The sequence below is a fragment of the Columba livia genome, chromosome 1 (genome assembly GCF_036013475.1).
Source record: "Columba livia isolate bColLiv1 breed racing homer chromosome 1, bColLiv1.pat.W.v2, whole genome shotgun sequence".
Taxonomy (NCBI): Eukaryota; Metazoa; Chordata; class Aves; order Columbiformes; family Columbidae; genus Columba; species Columba livia.
The window spans coordinates 122,025,005-122,046,191 of record NC_088602.1 but is presented as its reverse complement, the minus strand read 5'-3'; the positions used below and the strand labels follow the sequence as shown (position 1 = coordinate 122,046,191).

The following is a 21,187-nucleotide window of genomic DNA, read 5'->3' as shown; positions in this document are numbered from 1 at the left end:
ATAAAATCTTGACACTACCATTTTTTCTTTGTTCCACTTCATATTCCTACATTTGGACTTCTGTCTCACTCTTTTAGGGCCATAAGTGAACTGGTTCTTATCAATTCTCAAGTGATTCATATGAATACATAAATAGCTATCTGCAAATACCAGTACAGAGAAATTAAGTATTCAGTTACACAGTGCTTTTACATACACGTAGCTTATTATTAATGTTAGCACATTAAGGCTTCCAAGTCTGAAGGAGTAACTACGAAAGACTTTGTCTGGGCAGTATTATCAAATCTCTACAACGACCCTCTTCATTTTAATACCAACACCCATCTACTCAGATATGGGTAAAATCTAGTTAACTCTTGACTGCTGGGACACAAACAGCAGAATTTCAGCTTATTCACTTGCATGTCAATACTTCACAAGATTCAAAAAAAGCTACTGCACATGATTTCAACAATAACTCTACAGATGACTGAAAAAATTGCACATTACATAAAACAGCTTGCCAGAATCAGTTCAAACTGAATCAATCCACTTTCAATCCTCAGTTTTTGTGAGTACGCAGAAGACACCATTTAATTCACTCTCTTTTAACTTTACTTTGCACCTTCATGCAACCCTATCATTTCCACTCAGGTTAAATCTGATCATCTATTGCTGCTGACAGTGCAGTGACACTTCATCTGCAGTTCTTTTCAGTGTAACCAGAAGCTTGCATCCGAACTATCTAGAGGTTCACCAGCGTGCTTCTCATTTGTGACTAGACAATGCAGTTCAAACAGCATTTGGAACATAAACTATGCGGCTAGAACAGACTTTCAGTCAGACGTGACTAAACATCGTGACGGGCTACTAACTTGCCTCTTTTACCTCTTTACGGCGATTCAAGTATTGGTTTATTACACCCAAACAATGTAACCAATGACTTCTTGGCTAAAGCTGACACTTATTTCTATTAGATAAAGCAGAAGTTCTTGCCTCAGGCATAACAGAGTACCTGTTGATTATAAGTAGTATCAGCTAGGAAGACTCAGCCTCCAGCTCTTCTCAGTTTTGGAGTTCCACAGAAAAGAAAAAGAAAAGGCACCCTAACAATGTTATGCCAATATCTATTACTTTAAAACAAAGCATAGTTAACATCTAGCCTCAAAAAGAACTAGATTTCTCTCCTCCCTTTCCAAAAACAACTTAAAACTGTACTTATCCAGCTTGAGGGAAATGTATTCAATTCAGTCTGTTTAGGGCCCTTTCTCTATTTACAAAATATATTTAGGCAAAGCATTTTACTATATGATCAAAGACTACAGTCAGCTTCAGCTTTTCTTAGTTTTTAAGTATTCACTAACAGAAGGCACAGTAATCAAAACCAAGAAAGAATTCAAAGACAGCAGACAGTTCAGAAGAAGAAAAGAATAAGTTATACTTCATGAGTAGGTCTGTAAAGGATAGATAATTGCATTTCCTTTTGTTGTCATTTTGCCACGTAGCAGCACTACAGATGAACATATAACACAATAGTCCATATCTTCTGATTCTGTAAGATAATCCTTTATGATAATACTTAAAGCATATGAATGTATTAGCGGAAGTATGATTCATCAATACTGCACTTGTTGAGTATTGTAGTGACAGAAGAAAGAGCTACTACACAGCACAAGATGCCCAACATGAGCACAGAAAAACATCGACTTTTTTTGTCATCTTAGGCATTCTACCACCTTCAAGATCAGAAGACAAAAAACTATTATGTTTTTTACCAAATAAATGTTTTATGCCTTCATAATGATATAATCATCAGGTTGCTACTAAAAGCAGCAATGGATCTCAGAAAAGTTTATTGCTTTATTCAGCAACAACACTAGCAAATATTACTCAACATAATATTTGTGATATACAATATTTTTTTCCATGTATTACTTTCACGAGAAAGAGGAAAGCTTTTATTGGTAACTCATATTTGGTGAGCTTTAATAACCAGCAATCACATGAAGAAAATCTATAGCAATATTTTTCAGTGTTACTAAGAACTTAATGAAAATCCATCTTAAAGGTGTGCGATTTTTTTTTTCCTAAGGCATCCCTCTATTAGAAAAAAGGCTTCTATAGGTCCTTAAAACTGCAAAGGTACCCCAGACTACTGGAAAAACAGTATTTGTTATAAACAAGTGACTACCTGAATTATCTCAGTCTTATAATTCAGCACATCAATGGTTAGAATAACATTATTTATACAAAGTAATGAAGACGGAACAAAAATTCCATTAAGAATAATTACAATATAATTCTTGTTAACACTAGCAAGCGATTAAAGTTTTCTTCAGTGTAAGCAGAAATCTAAAAATCAGACTGATTTAATATAGATCAAAAAAGTATCACACTTCATGGGCTACAGTCAGGATCTACAGTTTTCATGAACAGACTGGTTTATTATATGAAGTGCAATAATCAACACTGTTAACTGAAGCAGTCTCACATGAACAGGTCCCTCTGTGTTGCCCGGTGAAGCCTCCTGAATTGACCTGGAGTTTCACAAGCAGCCCAATCCAGTGCAGAGACATGTGGCACCTAAGAAGGGCAGTTCCTTATCCTTTCTTGCTCCCTGCTTATTTTAACTGTCTCATTTGCTAGAATTAGCTTTCCAGTTTATCGTCTCTATGATCCTGTTATATCAGACTACACCCAGAAAAACACTAAATACTGGTGAAGAACTCTACTGCCTATTGCTGTTTCTTTTGGACAGCTTTACTTCAGATCACATGAAGCTATCCCTGAGAGCAGATGAAAAATACAAGTAATTGTCACAGAATTAGTACAGTGTCTTTTGTTGCTGATAAATTCAAGGAAGAATATGAAATTAGAAGTTGCATAATTGTAAGCATTTAAGAGTGATCTAGTGATCTTCACTGGGAATCATAAACATACTGTGGTAAATTAGCCACACCAAAGCCCGAAATCCGATGTATCCCCAACACTCAAACCTTAAACAGCTTAAAAGAATGGCAGTTTTTACTAATAAGAATGAAGGTGATGATGCTGATGTAACTTGTTAAGTTACCAAGTATATTTGTTCACCCATATGAAGATTGTTTTATAAAGCTATGTGTATTCTCATAATCACCACAGAATTTCAACTACAGCTTTTTCTACTTCAAAAGGATCAGAGTCTGCCAAACACTATTAGAGATACAAAAAGGATCTATCTACCAGTATCCTGACCTTTAGCATGAGTTTAACAATAAGGATATAAAATTCAGATGGTTGTGAACCAACAATCAAAAGACTCCATACATTACCAGGAAAGCAAAATCAGATTAAATTAACATGATAATGGAAGTTAACACTTTTCCTACCTAAGATACGTATATAACCACTTACTCACCTGAAGCATAACTTCTTTCTGTGGTACAGAGCATGCTCTTTCATCACATGAGGATGGTTTCTGAGTGGGTGGAAGATCAATCCTATAGTAAAGAATGAAATATGACATGCCATATTTGTGAAGTCCAATTGAATGGTCAGTTAGATACTATTTACTTTAGCTGCCAAATCATCTGACACTCAACATTCAGGGACACAAACCTGTCAGCAAACAATGACAAATAATACAGAACATTGTAATGTTAACAGATCCACTACTGGCAATAATTCAGCCACACACTTTTTGTAGAAAAGCACCATCTATAATTCGTTATTCATTCTGTAAGGTGTTAAGCAGACTGAACTCCCATGCCACACACACTCCAGTTAAGCAGAATTAGGCACTACTGGTATCTATTATCATTTCTAGGTTATGAGATAAAGCTTGAGCAACATTTTCTACTACAGCCTTTCTCTGAAAAGCCTTTGAGAAAGCCTTACAATCAGCTACTACATGTAAGACTTCTCTACTGTCACCTTCTCAGTGAAAGCAAAAGGCTATAAAAATAATTAAAATGTTTAACACTATCCATATAGATTTGCTCCAGCTAAAGAATGTAACAGAAACAAGAAAGCAGTATTTCTAACCATGTTAGAAAGTACTCAGCTGCTAGCTCAAGAGATCTAAATGCTGAAACTTACTTTATGCTAGATGCTGGAAGTTATTTTGTTCTAGTCCTCATTAAGTATATACAGACATGACAGACATTTTCATTTCTCATTCAGTTTAAGTGCAAACTGTATACAGCATGTGCAGAAAGACTTCTATTTACAGATATTCAAAGCCATTGTCACTTTTAATGCACATTCCAAACAGGGTCTAGACATCGTCCACTTTAACTGACAGAATCTTTTCAAACTTAGTTTTTGTTTGCTTGTTTTCATTTGACCATACTGGATGCTTACCGCGTGTCTGCACCAGAGATGTGAAGAAACAACCAGTGTTCCAGAAAGCACATTAAGTCGGTCATTTCTAAGCACACATCTGTTGGTGCTTGCTTCATTTTACACAAATCAGGATACATTTTTGTGGACTTTCACTTCTGCAAAGCACGGTCAATTTGCTCTGATGTTATACCTACAACTATGATAAACTTGCAGTCTGTGTATCAGGCAAGATGGACCTCTCCCCTGCCTTCCAGTTTGATCAATGAGCAATTCTCTTTAAACAAAGAAACAAACAACTTTTGAAGTGATAAAAAATTGTATTAGTTTTCAAGTCATTCTTTCTTAGTTTCCTTTTTTTTTTTTTTTTTTTTGAAGAAATGCATGTGATTTTACATTTTTCTATCCTGAAAATACAGCCCTGAAATTATACCAGCTGAACAGCTGCTAAGGAAACTCATTTAAATTCCTGCATAGAACAAACATTTTCTGCACATTACTTTTGATTAAAAAAAATTCAACGCATACTCACACTTTATCAAGATAGGATGGCCTTTTTTTCCTTGGGGTCAGCAGCACTGTCACAAAGATGGTAATGATAAAAAGAGCAAGGACTGCTCCAATCACAGCCCCTGCTACAGCAACAGAAGATGTCTGCTTAAATGGCACATCTGCAATGTGATAGCACAGATTACATCTTTAAGAAGTTCGCATACTTTCAGTACTCAGATACACTATTTTAGCGTTGCTCTGAGAAATGTGCCTTCTTCCCATGACCAAACAAAGCTTTGTCCTTTGCCAGCACTCTTGCAGTCTTGGCTTCAGTCAACCAGTTAAAAAACTGGTTGAATTAAGAAAGCTCACAAACCATTAATATGATTTCAAAAATTTCCTCGACTACTCTTAGTAAATACCAGCTGCATGTTTTTATTTTTGTTTTCAAGGCAAGATGAAGTCACAGAACACATGCTTTGCACTTACATGAGCCACTGAGATGTTAATTCAAAAAGCTAGACAACTATGGCTTTATTGGCAATTTTTCTTTAAAGCCACTGAAGTCTGCAGAAAGGAAAAAGGGAAACATAAAATCAGGGGAAAAAAATATACCACTAGGAGTAATGAACGTGCAAACACACTAATATTTTGCTCACACTTACAAAAGCAACCCCTAAGACCATCTAGCTCTAGACTTCATGCTTCAACCTATGAGAAAGTTATTTTTATAACTAAAATTTTAATAGGGGTGGAGAATCTTAAAAGCATTTTTCTTTTGACCTTAGCACTCTCAAATCCAAAGTTTAATTATTCTCACACTGAATTAACACCCTTGTCAGTCTTTAAAGTTCACCTACTTCACTATGCTAGAAATTCAGTAAGTTTTACATCTCATAAAACTGTGATACCTGCTGTCATATTGTAAGTCAACATCATCAACCTCAGTGTTTTAAACTTGCAACAACAGGCTTCTCAAAAAGTTGCACAGTTGGAATAATTCACATGAACTTCACTAAAACTTTTACCTGTAAAATATAGGTATCACAAAGATACGACGCTCTGATCTACACTAATTGCTGGATCAGTGACATAACAGCAGATCAGTTTAAAATTAACACAGATCTATAGCCATACCACATTCCTAATGCAGTTTACTTCAGCTATTTTCCTCCAGAAATAATCATATACGGTGTTTCTCCAAATACCACACAGCTATCCTCTATTTAAACTCTTACCAGAGGGTATTTTAGGAGCCTTTTCAGCTACGTATTCTATTCACTAGTCAAAAAAACCCCAAACAATTATCCAACCTGTTTTATCAATTACTCATAGTTTTAATGCTGTTCTGCTCATATGCCGCTTAACTGGACAAAGACAATTTTTTCATCATTTGTAATTTTAAAACAATCAATTTCCAATAAGATAAAGGTTTTCTGTCCTCTCACTGCATATGAAAGACCTGACAGCAACACTCCCTTAGGACCAATCATGCAGTTGTGTTTGAGTAACAGGAAAAATACATACTGAACAAAACTGAAATAAATGTTTTTGTTGTGTTAAAGCTGAGGAATAAAGTCACAGGTTAACAAAACTTGCAGGAAGCTAACCCACTCCAGAAGGTAAATGTAACAATACCACCTTCACAATCATTGTTCCATTTTACAAAACAGCTTTCCCGACATAACTTCCATTTGTCTGTCCGATACCAGTCTTTATACCTAAGAAGCATAATTCCCATTTCTCCTGAAGAATGGGCACATGAATCAGTGGAAGGCTCACTTAACCACTGCATTTTAATTGACTTAGGTTTAGTTTACACCAGGTGCCCCCTTGTTTCAGTGAGAAAGTTAGAGGTAACTAATATACACTACTAGACCCAGAATTCACGAAGACACTTTAGTCTGGTGATTATGACTTTGACCAGAAGAGTTTCTTGACAGTTTCACACTGTACTAATTTTACAGTGCCTTTTTTTTTTTTCCTCCTGGTAAATTCTGTTATAATGTTAAAACATCAAAGTACTATATTTTCAATGAAAAGTTCAGCCACTGAATCCCACTTGGGATTGGATGACAATAGCCACTCATTTACTTCCAAACACCAGGGAAAAAAAAGCAATATCGCACAAAATGTAGCAACATACAGGAAACTGAACTGTGTGCAGTTACCACAGGGCTCACTTAATTTGCTTTTTTTGAGTTGCTTTGGGGAACAAGTAGGCACAGAAACTATTAGTCTAAGAAGATGAATGACCAGAAACTCAAACTACCATGCCAAACTCAAAAGCCAGAGAATGCTTAAGATGCAGGGTGCCAGCTACACAGCATTTTGGTCAGAAAGATGGAAATTGATTCACGCCGAGAAATATGGTTAAAGCAGAGCTACAGCAACTGAAAATAAAAAATGTTGGGTTTTTTGTTTGTTTGTTGTTGTTGTTTTGTGTGTGTGTTTTGTTTTGTTTGTTTTTTGTTTTTTGTTTTTTTTTTTGATAAATGTGAATCCTAGAGAGGGTATCAGCTGTACTTAAAGCGAAACTGTTTGGACAGCAACTATCCATATTTAACATTCTCAAGGTTCATACTTCTAAAAATAGTTTCTAAAGGCACTAATTTTATAAGCTTAAGGTCTCCAAGGGGAAATGCTAAAAAGCCCATCTTGAACAGCTTAAAGTATTAAACCTCTTCCACCCAGCCTCTTTTTCATCTGCAATTTTAAGAATATATATCAAACATTTTAGAACACTACCTGTGTTCCAGAACGTAACAAAAAGTTTATTCACACAACAGCCATTTGTACTTACAATCAATTCTTTATACAGCAGACATAACGTACAAAACATTGCAACACACGTAAGTCCTATCCCTATTATCAACTTCAACTCCAAAGCATTTCAACTTCTTAACCCATAGGAATTAAATATATATATATTTAAAAAAAAATCAAAACAAAAAATCCACAGAGACAAAAGCAAAATATCCCATGTGGAAAACAGGTTTATGGTTCATGTTTATTTCCAAGTAACACCATCTTTTAAAGATGATATATAAAGTAGTTTTTATTTGAAGAGAGGTATGATGTCTTTATTCCAGAAATAATTTGGACAAGAACCTTCTGCTAGAAATGTAACTCCTTCCCTTGTGTTTGCACTCAAACTACAGATATACACAATATCATTTGCTATTGTTATTGAGACTTTGGTCAACCATGTACCACTACTCCATCGATCCAAATGTGAACTTAAGTTGTTTAGGGATGTTTTGCCATCTGAACTTCAAATAAAGCTGTTGTCTTAATCTTTTTTTAAAGACATGCAGTCATATGCAATCACAGTGTATTGTCTACAATGTTCAATGCAACTATTTTTGTGAAGCTCTAAATGTTGTAAGCTACTAAAGACCATGAAGATGGAAAAGACCTCCCAGCATGAACACTCATGAAACAGCTGTAATTGTGCAGCCCATTTAATTTCAAAATTAGCAGAGATTTTTCCCTTTTCAGGTTTCAAATACTAATAGCCTTATCAGCTTCATTTTCTCCAGCTAAACACTTAAAAATGGCACTTCAAAAGATCTACTATTCTAATCATGAATTTATCATTGCTCTGTATTTCATCTAAAGTTATTTCATTCCTTCCTACATAACCAGCAGAACTAGTCTGGTGAACCTGCCCAAGACAAAGTAGAACTACTCCAGATGTCAAATGAGATGTCCCACATACAATGTCATTATAAATAACATCTTAAATCTTTTATTTGCAGGGAAAACAAATCCACTGCAGTACAGAGACTCCACCATTTACCTAAACTCCTATTTCATAGATTCTGTAGTTGCACCATTGGAGAGTGTGTTTTCACTATACGAAGTAGCAATGCAAGTGTTCACTTCCCTGTTAATAATCTGAAATTCTAGTTACCCTCTTCAAAGCAAGCATTGTAACTTATTCAGAAGCAGCGTAAAACCGCTGTTTTAACTTCTGGTCATAAAAACTCTGGCAGATGCTTTGACACCTCTTAATGTGCTTCATGTTTATTGGCACCTGGGAAAACAAGCAAATTCGCACTGGCCTCCAGCTTAGAAATCTGTTGGAATCTTCCTAGTTGTGTCCAATTCTCCAGCTTTCAAATTCAATGGTAAGATTCTCACAAAGCCTCAGAAACAGGTCTCTAAAATTGTACCTTGTGTACTTGCAAAAAGTCTCGTATTCATTAATAAGTTTTGACATCTTGCCAATTACAGGCCTAACAAAATATCTTACTGTATGCATATATATATATATACACACACACTAGCATAAGCTTTAGAAATCGACGACTATAAAAAATAATTTTTCATCTCAAAGACAAGCCTTTGGCCTGTTTAAACAGTTACTCCTCAAAATCTTGTTCATAAGTTACTTTCAGTGCAATGACTTCTTTTAAGTACATAGTTACAAGAAGGCTCATTAAAATGCTAAGAGGTATTCATTTTTGTGCAGAAAACCCTTAAAATAAAGCTTTGATTCTGCTGTAACTCATTTTACTTGGTAAAGTATTTGCTATACAGAAGCATTAAGTTTACCATGGATGGTATCAAGATCGGAGTAATTAAGTTAATCTGCAAAGTAAATGCCCCCAAAGATTATATTTGATCATTGTCTTAGGTAAACTCCATTTTAAATCAGAGAGCCGAGACAGCCACTATTTGTTCTTCAACAATGTAGAATGGCAACTTTAATTTAGTCTTTTTTACCTCTGACATAGACCAATATAAGCACTCTGCAGTAAAACTCAAATCTTAAACAGTAGTACAGCATTGGGAAAGAAAGCAGCTCAAATACATTTTCCCCAGACTCAATAGTTCCATTTGTCAGGTCACAATATAAAAACCTTCAAAAAAAATCAGTTTCAAAAAGTTTATTCCTCCTCTTGTGTAAGTATAAACAATCCGAAAGTGATCAGCCAATGAAATGAACTGTAGGTACATGTTTAGTTTTCAGTGGTTACTACACATACCACTCCCTCCGAGATATTACCGAGCCATCTATGTGAGAAACAAAGTCTTCTTCATTGTCATCATAACATTCACCACCCATATACTTCATTCCCAATGTTCCACTGTCATAGTAATCCATCGGTCTTTCGTAACGCTCCTGGTACCTGTTAATATTGTCTATATTGTTCCACTCTGGTTTTTCAGGGTCTTCTAAATAATCTTTAGATATTAAGCTGTTCATTGGATGCTTTATTTCTTTTTTTATACTGTCAGGGTAAGAATCCATATCATCTGACTGAAGAACATCTACTTGAGACTCTTTTTGCATATCTGACGGTGGAATGTAGTTCTTAGCAAAGTAGTCACCACGGAACGTCCGTCTTCTCCTATAGCAGATAATTCCAACCAGAACACTGACAAGTATGAGGAAGAGTGCCCCACCCACCGCACTACCGATGACGGTACCCCAAGTGTCTTCCTGCATTGCTGGCAAGGTTGATGTTGGGAAATCTATTATTCTAGGTTCTGTTGCTAAACCTGTGATGCCATCAGTCGAAGGATGCCAGGGAACCGTGGGCAGTCGAGTGGTAGTAGTAGGAGGATCTAATGGAAAGAGCAAAGAAGTAGACAAGACACAGAAAAGGCACAGAATGTCAATGCAAGCTAAATCAGTTAAGGGTTTATAAGAAAGCAAAGTTGATGGGTATGTTCTACAAGAATAGTTTTTCATTCTCAAGTTCATTGTGCTACAGAAAGTCGTCTTGCACTTTCCACAGGCTTTGAACTAGCTTCATCACATGTGGTTCTGAGCTATGCTGCAGCAGGATAGGAAGTATGAGGAGAAAATTAAAATATAACAATCTTTAAGTAGACATCTTGCTTGACCTCCTTAAAGTAAGGAGATGCAGCTTTCCTGCTCAGGTCTTCACAGTTCATTTCTTACTTCCCCTATGGAAGAATGCTGTCTATTAGGAAAAACCCAAGCAGTCCACTATATCTTACCAGCTAGCAGTTAGGAATATTGGATCAAATTAACTGGTTATGCCACAGAGTCAATTATTCCACACGAAATTCCCAGTTTGGAAATTATTCTGGACACTGAGTATAAGAATGAAAAACTATAAGTTGTGTGCTCAGTCAGCAACACGTGAACTACTGCTTTTTAAGCTATTCTCTGGAAAAAACATTTGTTGCATTAATACAACTTACTCAGCTTCACCTTGGGATTAGTAAAAGAAGCATAGTTAAAACTAATTTGTATTAATCTCAAAATAACACTTGACCAAGGAGCTTTCAGAATTTTAAAATTGAAAAAAAAACCCTGTAACATTTGAAGTACAAATTACTTCTATGACTTCCTCCTAAAAGCAATTTGATCCCTCATGCACAAATAAATTTCCATATTTATTCCTCAATATAAAATATCAACTTTTTAAATTTAAATTCTAAATTTAATGTTAGGTTATGCAAGTAAAAAAGAAAGATTGTCAGACACCAAGCTTCTCCAGCACTCAGCTTTTTCATTTGTTCTTTAGGTCTACTGGAGATATATGCATCTGTATTGAAGACACGGTTGCAAGTGACAGGCTGATGACACTGAGAAAGCTTCCTGAGATTATGCCCGTCAATGGCAATGTCACATGCAACTCTAGCTTCTACTTCTGGGCCACACTGAATAAAACCGGCTTTTTGCCTTGGCCAATGCAAGGTAATCTTAAAATCACTAAAGTAACAAACACTGAACATGTTGTTATAGCTTGAATCTTTTAGAGAGAATATTATATTGATGGTCAAGTAGATTATGTTATTATTTAGTTAAATTCCCATCAGCAAGATTCATGGAACTACTACCACCACCATACTATGGAGGCATCCCACATTTACCACCACAAAAAGTAAAAGATAGAACTGCAGACTTGTCAAGCTACCAGTTATTTGACAAATCATAACTTTAAAGACCCATAAATGTGATTCTTAATCTTACTACTCAGATGGCCATACAATTATCTCATACTAGATAAAATTGCCATATTTGTCATGATCACTAAAATATGGAAATATGTACTTCAGACTGCACCTTGCTGCTGAATGCAACATTTTAAGCTTGACATAATAAGTAAAGTTTTATACAGATTTACAAAACACATGATTATATTACTTGGCTATGTAAAAGTGGTGATTTGTTAGGGAGCTATACATAAATGAAATTAATTTGACAGAAGACAGGAAACTGAACAAGGAAGATGCACTACCAAAATGAACAGGAGATATTTGGATTATGATTTTAGTAAAAACTGATTTTAAATGAGTTTAATAATTTAACAAAGAAATAGAGATTAAAGAATTCAAGATTACCAGTGTTCCCATGTCCCACAAATCCATAGGTCAAGAAGTTAAACTCAAACCCCTCTTCCTTTAAAATGTATTTGCAATATTTGCTAGCTTAAAATACAATTTCAGACAGTACCAGCACTATCTTCTTCCAGGCTATATATATATGTGTATATATATATATATATGTGTGTATATATATGTGTGTATATATATATATGTATTTTTTTTTAAACCGCTTTTGTAATTGTTCATCTATTAAACTTTGATATTGAGGTCTTAATTCTAATCCTCCATACCCACAATATAGAATACACATTAATGAGTACATAGTATTTGCATTCTGGCAAGTTTAACCATCACACGTGTGAAATTAAGTTGCAAATACACTATTATTAATATATTAAAATACCAGTGTTTTATGAAAAGCTTTTCCTTCAAAACCTGTTTCATCCACCAGCTGTCAGCTTGTCCAGCTGCATTATCTACAAGCACTACTTAACATATTAATCTTAAATTCATTACAAATGTAGAATGTATTCAGCATTTGCTTATATGTATTCCTAGAACACATAACCGTGAACACTTGTACTGTCTATTTGCGTCAGTACCTTTTATTGTTGAAGAATGACAAAATTAAAATCATCCTTCCTGTTTATAAGGTCAATTACAACTAAGACCGTGTGAAGTTAACTTTTGGTCAACCAAAGCTTTCTGAATGTAAAATTAGATTTTTAACTTCCTGAACGAAGGAAGTTTCCCAAATAGAAAACAATATTAAGATCAGGAATGCCAGAGTTCCTTACCTCTACTCCATAACATTTAGCATTTGAGATGTGATTTGCAAGCAATCTCCAAGTTCAAAAGATGCCACTCCTCTGTTGCTTTGAAAGACTATATTCTTTCATACTAACAAACTGTTTACTTATAGCATTTCATGTCATCACCAATATGTTTCTTCGAGTTCTTAATACTTTCCACAAAACATTAAGCTCAATTTGATTTTAAGTTAATTGTTTCAAGTAACACTTAACTTAAAAGCATCAATTTCCTACTAATTATTTTCTTTTAACATTTTACTTATGACCCAATGTTTAAGATCTCCCTTTCACTGACGGTGGCTTGTGTTGTTGCACAAACCACAACAACATACCAAAGTATCCATCCAGGCCAGGGAGCTTAAAGTGGCCAAAATTCTGAAAAAAATTTGGTTTTAGGTTAAATAACTCTTGATATCTGGTTTTGTCCCTTACTATGTTCAGGGTCTGTTCAAATCCTAATTACATATACCCTGTACTAATTATTAGGACAAGGAAACCTCTCCCCCCCAATTTCTTTTACTATTACATAGCTACCACCCTCATTAGAACAGGATAGGAGACAACTGAAGAAAGCAAAAACCTATTTTCTGGTATGAAATAAACTCATCAGCTGCCTCCATACATAAAAAGATGTCAAGTTCTCCTGTTTTGTTTCAAAGCCTTTGACAGTTTTCTAACAAGACAAGCAAGATCTGCTCTTTATTTCAAATGAACCTCTAATAATACCCTCTCAAACAAAGTACCACGGTCCTCGTACCATATTCTTATTTTCCCCTCTATTACTTATTTTCCATATATTTCCCATGAAAGTCAGTACCAACTTTCAGCAGCTTCAGTCTGATATTTTTACTTTTCTCATAAATTACAATTCTTGACACAGTTTACCCAGCTCTTGCAATACAAACAACTTATTGTGGTCCCGTGAGTTTCTACAATTGAGTAGAAACATGCAACTACATGATATGACTCATTTCCCCAAACACTACATCCCACCCCTCAATCCCCCTGCAGTACATTCTCGTTCAAATGTCCAGACCCCACCTTTGCTTCCACAGGAATTTAAAGCTAACAAGAAGTCCAGTGTCAAAGATGAATGGGCAAACAGATGGATGGATCACCCTTAGAACAAGACCATTAGCTTCAAAATCTTAGGTTAAGTCCTAACTTGGTATGAACAAACACACCATTTTAAAAATCAACTGGAGAGTACAATATTTTCAAACTACATACCATTTTGAATTTAGCCTATTATGAAATATTTCAGGGGTAAGGTGATGAGGTCTGTAATAAGGACGAAGCAAATTCAATAGAGGCACAAATCTCCTTTGGCTAAAATTTGTCAAGCATTACAGAAACCAAGTTTTGGCAAGGAAGATGCCTTGGCTAGTTTTGTATTAATACAGACAGTCAAAGTCTGTCTAATTCAAAACACATGAAGTCTAGTTCTCCCCATTTAAAAAACAAAATACAAACCTCACATTAGTCAAGATCCAGACTTCAACTCCCACATTGCTTTCTCTGCCTTCTACAAGACAGGAACCTGCTACCCCTTATCATCCAAACATGAGTTGGCTTGGCCCAAATTACAATCTCTCTGTCTTTGCAGTTCTCATCTCATAGAGTAGAAAGTGTCTGCCTGTATATGTATTATATGTATGTTTGCACAGACATATTTACCTCTATTTCTTAACATGCTGTTATTTCTAAATTTCCCTTACATGGTAAATACCTAAAAATTAAAGTACTTGATAACTCTACATAGTTTGGTATTATAAAAACAGCCCACCCTTTCAACTGGTGAAAAGCTTATGTTGCAGCTCCCTTATAACAGCAGGGAAAGTGGCCTTTCCATGAAAAAAGTCTTTCTGAATTTCTGAGATTAAACGATTTTGAAATTTAACATTGTTTCACCAACCATTTCTACTCTAAAGGTCAAGTAGTGGCTAAAGACACTGTGTAATCCTCTCCCTACAAAGCATCCTGTGTGCACAGGTTCCACATTGGAGTTAAGCATTTTATTTAGGATTATCTTCAGTTTGTTCCCATTTTGGCAGCATGATAGATAAGAAGATTGGTTTCAGCCTGAAGCAACCAATAATTTCTTTGATCGGAATCAATGATTCATCTTCAAAGTTCAGTGTACTTTCGTGGTTTCTAGCTGGGATTTGTGTGCACAAGTAGAACATTTCAGCATTTATTTGGGACATGAGAAAAACTTATCATTAACACAACCTCAAGCTTGCAAGGAATATTCGGGAACAATGTTGAAAGTTCAAAGCCCACTATATCAGCATGCAAGCTAGCAGTTAGGATATCCTGGGACCCTCCTTTCTATACAGCTGAAAAAAAAAGTAATTTATCAAAATATCTTCTAATATATACTTTGGAAAATACAAGAGTACTTGTATTCACAATTCTCTCTCAGAAGAGAGGCCTATACGTATATATATGACGAACCAAAACAAAACTCCTCATCAGCCTCTGTTTTGTTACCCCTGACAATAGCAACTCTACGAGAAGGTGATTCTGCACTTACAAGTCACATCTTCTAGAACTGCTACGATTGCTGGCTAAAAAAAGGCTGGCTTTACTTTTAACAAAAAACAGAGTCTTCCAAAGGCAATCATTTGAAAAGATGACAGAAGAAGCAAGAATGTTCCTATCTGAATGCAAGTCTCTCACACCACCTTTCTTTCTTGCAAATGGAGAAATGGGAAGCCTCAGCAAACAGTATAAAGGCAAGGGAACACAGAGCCAAGAAAATAAAGCCCAATCTCCTGTGTAAAAAAAGAGTAAATCTATACTAAAGATTAAGTGCTCTACATATCAAGCTGACAGCTTGTTTTGGAAAATCTGCTGCTCTTAGAGTAAGCCAGGAACTTCAACAACACTTGATCACCACCCAAGTCCATAAGGAGCAGGACTTGCTTTTGCTGGACAACACAAGCCGAGTTTAACTTTACATCACTGAAAAGTAGGAAGCAGTGAAGATATCTGTACCATAACCCCAATATTTTAAGAAGTCTCTATATAAAGCTATATCATTTCCTAAAAAATGACTCTGCCTTTTATTCCCTGTCAACTACTTCCATTTCCCAACCCCAGCTGAGGAGTATTAACATAAAGGTTAGGAAGACAATAGAATTTATTAAAAATACAGTTTTATTTTTAACAATGCATGTTAGGACTAACAGCATTTTTTTGCTCATCTTACATCCCAGTGCTACACATTTCTACTTAATAGTTATTCTTTTCTAGCAGTTAAAAAGCTTGACAACTACCAGCATCATGACTGTTCAGAAACATTAACTTCATAAATCCTCTTTGACAGCTTCATAATTAAAATTTGAAAGATGGCGTGATCATACAGCTTTGTTAGCTTCAAAGTTTCCATTTATATTTTTGCCAAGTTTTATACAATGGAAAACAGCTAAGATAGAAAAATAAGCTAATTAAGTGACTGGTCTATAGTACAGCAGTGCCATGTCCACCATTACTAGAAAATATTTACTCAGTTAAGTCAAATATTAAGGTGGTAAGCAGTTTGACTTGAAGTTTACTACTTCAGTCTTATTTTCTGTACTCCTGACATCAGTCTTTATGTTCCCTCTGTAGAGTAACCTGAATTACTATTATTTACAATCAACAGTTTTCCTGTTTCATAGTCACTTATCCATCCTGCATCCTTTTAAGTTTATTTCAGCTATTTAAAGAACCAGTCACACTGAAAACTTATTCTTAGTTACAACAAAATAATACCAATTTCTGAAATTTCTTAATACCAATTTCTGAAAAAAAATACGGGTGCTATGCTTTATGAATGTCTCACCTCTCTCATACTAATCAAGTCTCCTATATACTAAAAGTTAATATACAGTGCTTTTAATCAGTTTGGCATAATCTTCTCTAAGGCATGTAGAGCAGAGTGCTGAATGCTTGGTCTTGCATCACTGTTAAAGTTACATGTATGACTTGCCTGAGCATTAGTTGTAGTGATACAGCTTCAGACTTCTTTTAAGTTGTTTAAAAAAGACCTGTGTTTTCTTAGATGTTGATCATACTACACATGCACAGATTAACAAGAAGTTTTTAAAAACTGAATTTAAATGTCAGCTAAAGTATTTGTTTTGAATGGTATGCATAACTTGTAAAACCATGACCCTCTATGATCTCTAACTAGCTGAGGTTCAGTTTTGACGCTCCCTAAAAACAGTCAATTTCAACCATTTGCAATAAAATTACCAAAGCAAAACAAAGCTGCTGAACAACGCTGAAAACCAGCACACACCTCAACAGTATCCATCAGTCCACACCAAAGATCAACTACTGCAAGCTTAACCATCTCTGCAGTAAGCTAGTTTATGTTGCATTTCCCATAGACTAGAATATAAGCCATCACTACAGCTTGCCTAGCACATATTTCTATTATGCTTTTTTAAAAAATTGATTCATCTTAAGAAACATCATTATGATTTCATAGTTGGCCCCTTTTTAGTCTGTTAGTCACAAACATAATTTAAATGATAGTCTTATATTTCCATACATGACAGTCATGGTAGAAAGCGTAAAGTTCTACTTACAGCAGATCATATTCACAGATCTGACAACTCGAACACTGGGGGACTTGAAAAAACTTCCCTTCTCTTTACAGTTAGAATAGGACTGAGAACAGAGCTAAAAACTGTACTGTTATTTTCTGAGCAAGTATATTTGAATATTACATTACAGGAGGCTATTTCATCCAATCTAATGATTTTTTTTAATATTTTTTTTTACTTGATACTTCTTACAATGTAACAGTCCTAGTAACTGTTTTGAGACACAGCCATGAGTTCTTCTCCATAAAGGAAGCATTAGAACCAAGCATCTAAAAGGAACTTCTTACAGAAGTGACTTTCATACTAATTTGCAGCACTTCAGTTTTTCAATAGATATGATTTTATATAAGTTGTTTACAAATAATTCCACTGTCTCAAACTATTTAGAAGTTTCCAGTTAACTAGCTCATTAACTAGTCAGTAATTAGAACTTACTAGTCTTCCAGAATAGCCTGCAGTGTAGTTATGTCAGTCTGACTGAAACACTATTCTTTCTTCTGGAGATGTGGGTAACTATAAAATATGAATTTTGATATATGTGGCTTCAAACATCCTGTAACTTCAGTTTTAGTCTTAAGTTTACATTCTTATCTCAACCCTTAAGTGTTCATATTTAGTTTTAAGTTCTTATGAAGAAGGCATCTATGTTTGTATCCTGTGACTGGGTAACATGTACTCCAACACTTAATTCACATTGTGGAATAACTCATGTCAAGAAATTACTGAAGAGCAGTAACACCATAGAACAGAATGAAGATTTAATTTTCATGTCTGTATTTTAAGAAATTATAATATATTAGCACTTACTGATCAAGCAAGGCATTAGATACTTTAGTTAATGCATTATGAAAATCTGGAGCACTTTTTCATACTTGTACACCACTACTCACATTGACCATAGGTCATGTTGTTCTTTCACAAAGAATGTGCCACAGTAAAACATTAACTACATTGTATTAATAGATACTAGAATGTTTTCCAATAGCACTGGTGCTAAAAACACACACAAATTTGCCATATTATATAGAGTAGATCAGCAAAAGTTCTGTGTGAGATAACTTCATGATTACTGGGTATCTGCATCCAGAAAAAAGGAGACCACGCTTAACTGAAATACAATGCACAGACTTGGAACATAATGATAACTTAAAGCAGAGAATCTTTTACTTTTTTAAATGTAGTTGTTTCCCTCACAGTAACATCTGTTTTTTCAACATATTACAGATAAAGCACTGCTTATTGCAGACATTATGTCTTGCCAAATGCAGATTAACACTGTAAAACAGCAAAGTTCACCTACCAAGACAAATAGTCTCAGAAACACCATAGGAACTAACTTAGCCTTAAGAATTTCCACTGTATGTTGCCATTATTAAGTATCAGCTTAATGCCAAGTCTTACTGTACCTCTCAAGTCCATGCTTCAAATAGCTTTTCACGCAATTAAAAGGCGTAAGTATTTTATGCATCAACTGACTATTCAGTTTGCCATTTCAACGACTGAAAGAAAATCCAAGTTAATACACTGTCTTTGCTGAGAAGACTTACCCAATATGTAGATGGTCTTCTGATCACTTTTCTGACCAAGGGCATTAGTCACCTTACAGATGTAAGTCCCAGTGTAGTTGTAAGTCAATGGGTTACTGAACTGTAGGGTGTTGTTGACAGATAGCAATCCTTCAGGCCACTGTCCATCCAACCTAAAAGAAAAATCATATTTCAACCGTGAATCTTTGACTAAAGTCTAAATATAACCAGTTTAAAATCATATCTGTAATAGTCTAGGGAGTGACCTTTTCACTGTGCCCTGACATTGTCAGTGGGCTTTTACTGGATATCCTCAGTGTCCACCTGAACATTTAGTTTCTGTGCCAACTCCTTTACATGTCACATCTGCTGGCACTAAGAAGTTGTCTACAAATGCACATCAACACAACTAAGAAAACATTATCTCCAAAGAACCTGGAGGAACAATCCAACTCAAGCTCTGAAAACTAACAGTCAAACTAAGAAGCACTTAGACTGTTGTCATGATTATCTGCCTGTTCTCTTGCATCCAGCTGAGCTGTCACAATAAGTATTTCTGCCAGTACACAATTTATAGGAGAATTTGACTGGGATTTCTGAGCAAAAATTCAAGCAGTTTCTTCCCTCTCAACTTGTCCCTTCTCATCCCCACCACTTCTCCATCTAAAGCACCGAAAACAAATTTGGTGCTTGGTGATACATTCAGGGAAACAACTGGTTAAATAAATGGTTTCCAACTAACTGTTTTTTCCAAATTTATCACTTCCCTGCAGCACTTCGCATGTGACTGCAGTATCAACTGTGTAAGCACCGAGCAAGGGCCCTGGAACTACTTTAACAGAGCTGCCCATTAAACAGCTGTGTAATTTCATGCCATTGCATCCCATTTTGCTTTTATCTAATAATCTAGTAACAACTAAGCAAGACTAAGTCAACATTCAAACATGTGATGACAAGGTCTCAGTACCTTGGAAGTATTTTGCAAGTATGATTTTAAAAGTAGTATCAAACATAAAGCCACCCCTGACACTTTAAAATAGGCACTCCAATGAAAAAAAACCTCCAATTTAACACTAAATGTGACCTACAACAAGTGTAGGTTCAAGACAACATCACTTTGCTGACAATGATTATTGCCCAGAATTGCTTCAGCATATAAAGTTTAAAAGCGATTAAGCATGCATTTCATAATTCATAGTACCAAAAGTATTACAAAAACACATAAAATACTTGATTTGTTTGAAAGCTCTATTTCAAAAGTCCTCATACACAAAACATTTTAAAATATTATTGACCATTGAAATATTACTATTCTAGCAAATACAATGTTACCTTTGCTTCCAAGAGGTGAAGTTTTTGGTATAGTAGTTCTAGAAGCTTTTTAATTTGAAACCAGTAAGAAAGCACACAATTTCAATATAGCTCGTTTTCACTTCATTAAACTGTCCTCCTTTTGCGCAGAACTTTTTTCCCCTTGAAGTTCTTAATTCATTAATATTACAGCTTCTTGTTGCTCAAACAAAAAGTACACTACTTTAATTCCAGAAAGTTAAGCTTTTCTAGTAAAAGTTGGTTCAGCTTTAACCTTAGGAAGTTTAAGTGACCTCTGAAGATGGAAGTTCTTTAAATGTATTTAAATATGTATATTTCTTCTGGAATTGGAAAGAAGTTGTATTGATTAGTTCTTACATACATCTCAAATTCAAATGAGAGAACTGAGAACTCAGTTCATCTGAAGAAACAAGCGATGCTCTTGTTGAAAGCCCAGCATGCTTTTATCTAAACACAGGAATTGTGCATTGAAATTTCTCATCACACCAATTTTGAGCTAAGCATTGGATGGAAGCCTACTGTAGCACATATGGAAAGCACACATTTACTGAACCTACTTGAGAGTAGCCATGCCATCCTGACTAGAGTTAGTCACAATACTGACTTAAGGTCTCAATGGCTGCTTTTAGGATTGAGACAGGTACTCAGGAACTGACCAGGAAAGGTGCCTTCCTGGATTTGATTCTCACTAACAGAGAGGGTCTCATGGGAGAAGTGGCAACTGGTGGCTCCCTTGGCCACAGTGACCATGAAGTAGCGAGGTTCAAAATCTTTCCTAATAGGAGGAAAACTGCCAGCAAGACCTTAACACTAG

General features: G+C 35.3%; 1 protein-coding gene across 4 annotated transcripts in view; it reads right to left on the bottom strand.

Moving 5' to 3' along the window:
* NECTIN3 (nectin cell adhesion molecule 3) overlaps nt 1–21,187 on the bottom strand; it is a 68,123-nt gene that overhangs the window by 7,609 nt on the left and 39,327 nt on the right. For 3 of the 4 annotated variants that reach the window (XR_010475249.1, XM_065076108.1, XM_065076099.1), the window contains exons 5-7: nt 19,063–19,214; nt 4,832–4,970; nt 3,377–3,458 (exon numbers count right to left, since the gene is read on the bottom strand). Coding sequence is in view for 3 of the 4 variants with exons in the window: in XM_065076108.1 (XP_064932180.1) it covers nt 3,377–3,458; nt 4,832–4,970; nt 19,063–19,214 (373 nt within the window). In the remaining variant the exon portion in view is untranslated. Of the gene's footprint in view, nt 1–3,376; nt 3,459–4,831; nt 4,971–7,544; nt 10,369–19,062; nt 19,215–21,187 lie in introns of those variants that run through there. The other variant, XM_065076090.1, reaches the window with a different exon arrangement.